The following is an 8,231-nucleotide window of genomic DNA, read 5'->3' as shown; positions in this document are numbered from 1 at the left end:
GAGGTGGAGGAATTGGGAATACGGGATGGCATTTTTGCAGGAGGTAGGGTGGGAAGAGGTGTAATCCAGGTAGCTGTGGGAGTTGGTGGGTTTGTAAAAAATGTCGGTGTAAAGTCAGTCATCATTAATGGAGATGGAGAGGTCCAGGAAGGGGAGGGAGGTGTCAGAGATGGTCCAGGTAAATTTAAGGTCAAGGTGGAATGTGTTGGTGAAGTTGATGAATTGCTCAACCTCCTTGCGGGAGCATGAGATAGCGTCAATGCAGTCATCAATGTAGCAGAGGAAAAGGTGGGGAGTGGTGCCAGTGTAACTATGGAAGATGGACTGTTCTACGTAGCCAACAAAGAGACAGGCATAGCTGGGCCCCATACAGGAGCCCATGGCTACCCCTTTGGTCTGGAGGAAGTGGGAGGATTCGAAGGAGAAATTGTTAAGGGTGAGGACCAGTTCGGCCAAACGAATGAGAGTGTCGGTGGAAGGGTACTGTTGGGGACGTCGGGAGAGGAAGGAACGGAGGGCTTGGAGGCCCTGGTCATGGCGGATGGAGGTGTAGAGGGATTGGATATCCATGTGAAGATGAGGCGTTGGGGGCCGGGGAAACAGACGTCTTGGAGGAGGTGGATGGCATGGGTGGTGTCATGAACGTATGTAGTGAGTTCCTGGACTGGGGGGAATAGGACAGTGTCGAGGTAGGTAGAGATGAGTTCAGTGGGGCAGGAGCATGCTGAGGCAATGGGTCGGCTAGAGTGGTTAGGCTTGTGGATCTTGGGAAAGAGGTAGAACCGGTAGTGTGGGGTTCCTGGACTATGAGGTTGGAAGCTGTGGGTGGGAGATCCCCTGAGGTGATGAGGTTCTGCATGGTCTGGGAGATGATGGTTTGGTGATGAGGGGTGGGGTCATGGTCGAAGGGGCAGTAGGAGGAGGTGTCCTCAAGTTGGCGTCTGGCTTCAGCGGTGTAGAGGTCAGTGCATCAGACTACCACTGTACCCCATTTATCAGCTGGCTTGATGGTGAGGTCGGGATTGGAGCAGAAAGAGTGGAGAGCAGCGTGTTGTGAGGGTGAGAGGTTGGAGTGGGGGAGGGGGGTAGGCAGGTTGAGGCGATTAATGTCCCAGCAGCAGTTGGAAATGAAGAGGTCGAGGGCAGGAAATAGGCCAGCACGGGATGTCCAGGTGGATGGAGGTGGGCGAAGGGGTCCTCGGAAGGTGGGCAGGAGTCCTGATTGTAAAAGTAAGCTCGGAGTGGCGTTGGTGAGGGCGGAAGTGGTGGCAAACACAGCAGTGGGGGGGAGAAATCACTGAGCGTGTGATATCAGCGATGATGTAAGGGGTGGAAGTGATGTTACGTGTGGTGCATGAGGAATTGTGAGGGGCGGAAGTTGCTGTGGATGTGGCCATGATGGGGGGCGGAAGTGACGTCATCAATCAGCGTGGGGATGGTAGCTCCACCAGCCGCATGGCTAATGGAATGCAACTGTCATATTGTTAAGGGCTTGGATAGAGAGCAATTTGTTAAGTGTGTTTAGGAAAACTTTCGCAATCAATATGTAGATAGCCCTCCAAGACATTCCTCCACAACACGAAGCTACGTGCTATTGAAAATCATGCTGTGGAAACTGTTACAGAAAATCGTGCTGTAGAAAGTAACTATAGAAAATCGCTATACCCGTTCAGTAGAAAGTTTGCTTTATCCAAACAGCGTACACAATTTGTGAATCACGTTATAGCAATTTGTATTGATGAAACGCATGTTATACCAGAATGACTTGTACTAGAGAAGGGGCAAAACTTGCCTTGCTTGGGAAATAAGGCAGGGCAAGTGACTGGGGTACAAGTGGGGAGCACTTTGAGACCACAATTCTATTAGTTTTAAATAGTTTTGGGCAAGGATAGATCTGGTGCACAAGTTAAAGTTCTAAATTGGGGCAAACCCAATTTTGATAGTGTTAGACAGGAACTTTCAAAAGTTGTTTGGGGGAGGCTGTTAGCAGGTAGAGGGATATCTAGCAAGTGGGAGGCTTTCATAAGTGAGGTAATGAGATTTCAGGGCAACATGTTCCTGTCAAGGTGGAGGGCAAGGCTAGCAGGAGGAGGGAACACTGGATGATGAGCGATATTGAGGCTCTTGTCAAGAAAAAGAACACAGGATATGTTAGATATGGATAGCTGGGATCTAGAGAATTACTTCAAGTGTATAGACAGTGTAGGAGTACATTTAAGAAATCAGGAGGGCATAAAGGGGACATGAGATAACTTTGGCAGATAAGGTAAAAGATAATTCAAAGAGATTCTATAAATATATTAAAGACAAAAGAGTAATTAGGAGAGAAGAGGGCCCCTTAAAGATCAATGAGGTCATTTGTGTGTGGAACCAGAGACAATTGGTGAAATCCTAAACAAATATTTTTTGTCAGTATTTACCATGGAGAAAGACATGGATGCCAGGAAACTCGGGGGATAAATAGTGATGCTTTGAAAAGAGTCCATATTACAGAAGAGGAGGTGCTGGAGGTCTTAAAATGCATAAAGATAGATAAATCCCCAGAACATGATCAAGTATCTCAGGACATTGTGGGAAGCTAGGGAAGAAATTGTGGCATTCCCAGCAGAGGTATTTGCATCAGTAACAGCCAAAGTCGAGGTGCTGGAAGACTGGCAGGTGGCTAATGTTTGTCATTATTTAGGAAAGGCGGCAAGGAAAAGTCAGGGAACAGACTGCTGAGTCTAACATCAGCGGTGGGTACGTTGTTGACAGGGATTCTGAAAGACAGGATCTTCATGCATTTAGAAGGGCAAGGACTGATTGGGGATAGTCAATATGGCTTTGTACATGGGAAATTGTGTTACAAATTTGATTGAGTTTTTTGAAGAGGTGACCAAGAAGATAGATGAAGGCAAAGCAGTAGACGTTGTCTATATGGACTTTAGCAAAGGCCTTTACCAAGGCTACACATGGTAGACTGGTTAGTAAGGTTAGATCAAATGGGTTTCAGGGAGAGCTAGCCAATTGGATACAAAATTGGCTTGATGGTAGGAGACAAAAGGTGGTGGTAGAGGGTTGCTGTTAAGATGGGAGGCCTGTGACCAGTAGTGTGCTACAAGGATCAGTGCTGGGTCCACTTTATTCATCATTTAAATAAAGTATTTAAATGAGAATGTAGGAAGCATAGTTAGTAAGTTTGTGGATGTTACCAAAATTGTTGGTATGGTGAACAGTAAAGATGATTATCTAAGAGTACATTGGGATCTTGATAAACTGGTCCAGTGGGCCGAGGAATGGCAGATGGAGTTTCATTCAGATAAATGCAAGGTGTTGCACTTTGATAAGATAAACCAGTTAATGGTAGTGTCCTGGAGAGTGTTGTCAAACTGAGAGACCTTGGGTGCAAGTAAAAAGTTCCTTGAAAGTGGTTACTCTGAGATTATGCTCGTGGTCTTTGACTCTTCCACAAGGGAATCAACATTACTGGATCTCCAGGCAGTTCCTGGGTTTCAGAGATGACATCCTTACCTTTGTTCCTTTTTCTCCTTTTTCACCACTGGGGCCTTCTTGCCCGGACATACCCTGTGACAGTAAAATTCAGGAAGATAGTGAATACTTACCCAAATATAGATTCTCTTTGAAAAATAGTTCAAGCCCATCTGTCAATTCAAAACACTTACAGGTTCTCCCTTTGCTCCTTTCAGCCCACTTTGGCCAGGATGGCCTGGATCTCCTCTGTCACCCTGTAAAATATGGCTATCATCAGTAACCATACATGTAGGCCATACATGTAATCACACTTATGTACTAAGATAAAAATTAAGAGTGTGAATAAGCTATTCAGGTCCCTCAAATCTGCTCGACCATTATCTATTATCTATTGTAACCTAAGTCCTCCTTTTTGCCTACCCTGACAACCTTTCAGCCTCTTGCTTATCAAGAATCTGTCCACTTCTACCTTAAAAGTATTCAGGGACTCTTCTTTCATGACCCTTTCAGGAAGAGTTGCAAAGACTCATGACCCCTCAGAGAAAAAAATGTTTTGGGTTCAGTATAACTCTCCAACATGACTGTTCTTCAATCTGAAGAAGTCATAGTAGACTCAAACTATTAACTCTATTTCTCTCTCAGAGATGCTGCCAACCTGCTGAGTTTCTCCTCTATTTTCTGCCCTTCTTTCAGACCTCCAGCATCTCCAATATTTTTCTTTTAATAGTTTGGTAAAAATTTTCTAGACAAACTCCAATTCTATATCATCCTCCTGTAAGTACAGTAACTCACACAGTGCTCCAGATGTGGTCTTACCAATGCCACGTAGAACTGAAGCATCACCTCTCTACCTTTGTGTTCGATTCAGGATAAATTATAAATTGAATTAGTCCCATTTACCTGTGTTTGGCTTATATCCTTCTAAACCTTTCCTATCCAAGTACCTGTTCGAATATCTTTTAAATGTTGTAATTGTACTCGCCTCTACCACATCCTCTGGCAGCTCATTCCATAGTTGCATGACCATCTGTGTGAAAAAGTTACTCCTCAGGTCCTTTTGAAATCTTTTCCCTCTAGTTTTGGATTCCTCTGCCCTGAGTAAAAGACCTTGGCTATTCATCTTGTCTATGTCTCTCATAATTTTATAAACCTCTATAAAGTCACTCCTCAGCCTCCTATGCTTCAGAGAAAAAAGTCCCAGCCTGTCCAGTTTCTCCTTATAACTCAAACCCTTCAATCTTGGTAACATCCTTGTAAATATGTTTGTATCCTTTCCAGTTAATAATAGCTTAAAACTCAAGTGGACTGATTTGAGGCCATCCATTTTTGGGTTTCAAAACTCAGTTCTAAATAATTAATACCCACAACATTGCTGTCATGTTGTGAAGCCTCACAATTTCATTGCCTTTTCACGTTTGCAAGAAGTGGGCATTCCTTTGAATGACATGCCTATTAATGTACCCTTCACAAAGCAATGAAGGGAATGTAAAGTCAAAAGTCTAGCATTTGTCCTCTGCCCTCCCAAACCCACCTTTTCAAACTTTGCTGGGACAGGCATACATGCAACATCAGTAGTGCAGAGCTACCAGGAGGTGTCAGCAAATCATTGCTTTAGAGTTGGGGTTTCTCAGTATCCCTGACTTAGGAAATGGCAGGCATCAAAATGTTTATTGAAGCAAATCCTGCAAATGCAGGCGATTACTGAACAGATCAGATGTGACAAAAATGCACAGAATATGAATTAGCATGGTTGAGCTGGGCAATGCAAAATGCTAGCTGTTTATTTATACAATTTTTAAAGAGGAACCAAGGTCTAGTTCCTATCATTAGCACAGCTAACAACAACAACTTGTACTTCTATAGTGCTTTGACATAAAATCCCAATATGCTTCTTGGGCATAATTAAAAATTAAAACGTGACCTCCCCCCACAGCAATGGGAAATATTAGGTCAGATAAGCAAAAGCTTGGGAGGGGTACATTTGAGAAAGCTGGAGGGTGTAGGAAAGGAGTTTCAGAGTTTAAGTCCAGCCAACTGAAAGCATGGTGACTAATTGTGGAGCAATTACAATCAGCTTGATCAAGAGGCCAGAATTAGAGGAACGCAAGTATCTCAGGGGATTGTAGTGCGGAGGAGATTACAGAGATAGGGAGGGCTGAGGCTGTAGGGTGATTACAAAACATATCTCACATATATGTGGGTTACGTTCTTAAAATGGACGCAAGAAATCTGACAAAACGGCTTCCAGAAGGTGCAAGACTTCTCTTAAGAAATCAACTGCAGCCAAAGCAGACCATTAGAATACTTTATCTTTGAACAACTGAAGGATTCCAGGACTTTGTCCAGTGAACTTGCAAATAGTTTGAAGACTCAAAAGTTTCTGTAGAAGTGATCAGAAGAATCACAAAAAGTATCAGCATAAACAACTTTGGAACAGTGATTCTGACAAATAGGAGGGGAGTTTGTCCCTAGTGGCTAGTACTTCTCAATCTATAACACTGAAACAGATGAACTGGTCACTTTCATATTGCTGTATGTGAAGGTTGGTACAAAACTGACCGTTTGTGAGGACAGTGGTTACACTTCAAAAACAGCTGTAAAGTCCTGCCTGGTGGCTGTGAAACATGCTATTTAAATGCAAGTCTGTCTTTCTTTCAACTGTATAAGTTCCTCACTTTGACTGTGGTATTGGAGTTTTGCAACACTCACTCCCTCTGGCAATGTGACTGAGAACAGCTTGCAATTAATGAAAGAAAACACTCCTTATGCATCAACTTTCTCAAAAAGGAAAAAAAAATATTTTCATGGTATGTAGAACTGATATGTAGGAAAGGCTCTTGTCAATTTGTGCACAAACAGCAGTTTTAATTCATTATTGACTTGTAGGACATTGGTGTCACTGGCTGGAACAGCAATTATTGAACCATCCTTAGTTGCCATTGAATGTTGGTGGTGGTGAGATGCCTTCTTGAACTTTTGCAGTCTATGTGCTGGAAGAAGACCCATAATACTCTCAGTGAGAGAATTCTAGAATTAATATTCAGTGACAGTGAAGGAATAGTGATATATTCCCAAGTCAGGATGGTGAGTGTCTTAAAGGGGAGCTTGCAGATGGTGGTGCTCCCATGCATCAGCTGCCCTTCTCCTTCTTATTGGCAGTGGTCATGGGTTTGGAATGTTCTTTCTAAGCAGCCTTAGTGTATTTTTGAAGTACATCTTGTAGCTAGTACACATTGTTGGTAATGACCGTTGGTATTGGAGGGAATGGATGCTTGTGGGTGTGGTGTTAATCAAATGAGCTGTTTTGTCTTGGATGGTATTCTTGAGTGTTTTTGGTTCAACACTCATCTAAGCAAGTGGAAATATTTTATCACACTCCTGATTTGTGCCTTGTAAATAGTGGTTAGGCTTTGGGGTGTAAGAAGGTGAGTTATTTGCTGCAGGATTTCTGACCTGCTCATATGGCGATAGTACTTACAGTAATTTGATGGATATGACCAGATAATAACCCCTTTTAGTGATTGCTGAGGGGTAAATATTGGCCAGGACTCCAGATAGTCATCCCTGTTCTTCTTCAAAATGTTAAGATGAAATCTCTTACATTCCTGACATTGCTGAAGAGGCCTCAGTTTAACATTTCTGAGTGTCTGCAAAATTCCAGACTCAGGTCAAGAGAGTGGATTGTGAATGCACATCAGTCTGACCATGAGGCAAGTTTACTATATACTGAGACATGACTGTGTTTTCTGTAGAAGCAGGTGCAGACATGCCCTCAGCAGATTCAACAGGCATTTGCCCAACACACAGCAGATTCTACACAAACTATGGACAATCTGCTTTGTGTTTTTTGAGCCATTTGTCCCCAGAACTGACAGGAAACCAGAGGCTAAAACCTGGGGTTTGAGTCTCAAGAGACAGACAATTAGCACCTGGATGAGAATGAATGTTTTCACTCAGAGGGTGGTGAATCATTGAAATTCTCTACCCCTGAGGGGTGTGGTGGTTCAAGTCATTGAGTCTGTTCAAGACAGAGATGATATGAAGGGATATGGGGATAGTGCCAGAAAATGAGATGGAGTTGATCTTGTTCATTGGTGTTCAAGAAGTTGAATAGCTTATTCCTATTTCCTATGCTCACAGTTCAGAAAATTTCCAGTCTCCTTTATCTCTTGATCACCAGATCCAATAGCAACATATAGTCATACAGCATGGAAACAGATCCTTTGGTCCAACCAACCCATGCTGAACATAATCCTAAACTAAACCATTCCCACCTGCCTGCCCCTGGCTCATATTCCTCCAAACCTTTCTTTTTCATGTATGCATCTAAATGTATTTTAAACGTTGCAATTGTACCCGCATCTATTACTTCCTCAGGAAGTTCATTCCACATGCGAACCACCCTCTGTAAAAAAATATATTTGAACTTTGGGAACAATTGCTCTTACTTTTTCTCCTTGAGCTCCAGTTTCCCCTTTTTCGCCTGGGTTCCCCTAAAGAAAGGTAGATAGGATTAACTTCAGCTGTGTAAAAACAGATGTGCAAGATTTACATGCAATTTAAACTTCAGACCTGTTGGAAATCCACAAAGTGTAAAGATCTGACTGGTGGAGGGAATCTAGTCATATGGAACTATAAAACTATTGTATACTCACCTCCTCTTTAAGTATTTCCCAGATGCACATCAATCCTATAAAGGATGAGAGGGCACAGAAGGTGCTTTGGCCTATTTCACCTGTGCTGGCTCTTTGAGGCCACAA

General features: G+C 43.0%; 1 protein-coding gene across 2 annotated transcripts in view; it reads right to left on the bottom strand.

The window, feature by feature from the left end:
* The window catches only part of LOC122543221 (collagen alpha-1(XIX) chain), a 412,403-nt gene that overhangs the window by 151,697 nt on the left and 252,475 nt on the right, over nt 1-8,231 (bottom strand). For both annotated transcript variants that reach the window (XM_043681707.1, XM_043681699.1), the window contains exons 17-19: nt 7,920-7,964; nt 3,663-3,725; nt 3,511-3,564 (exon numbers count right to left, since the gene is read on the bottom strand). In XM_043681707.1, the coding sequence (XP_043537642.1) occupies nt 3,511-3,564; nt 3,663-3,725; nt 7,920-7,964 (162 nt within the window). The remainder of the gene's footprint in view (nt 1-3,510; nt 3,565-3,662; nt 3,726-7,919; nt 7,965-8,231) is intronic.

This window comes from Chiloscyllium plagiosum, chromosome 3 (genome assembly GCF_004010195.1).
Source record: "Chiloscyllium plagiosum isolate BGI_BamShark_2017 chromosome 3, ASM401019v2, whole genome shotgun sequence".
NCBI lineage: Eukaryota > Metazoa > Chordata > Chondrichthyes > Orectolobiformes > Hemiscylliidae > Chiloscyllium > Chiloscyllium plagiosum.
The sequence above is the reverse complement of the archived record's forward strand: the minus strand, read 5'-3'. Positions and strand labels throughout refer to the sequence as shown.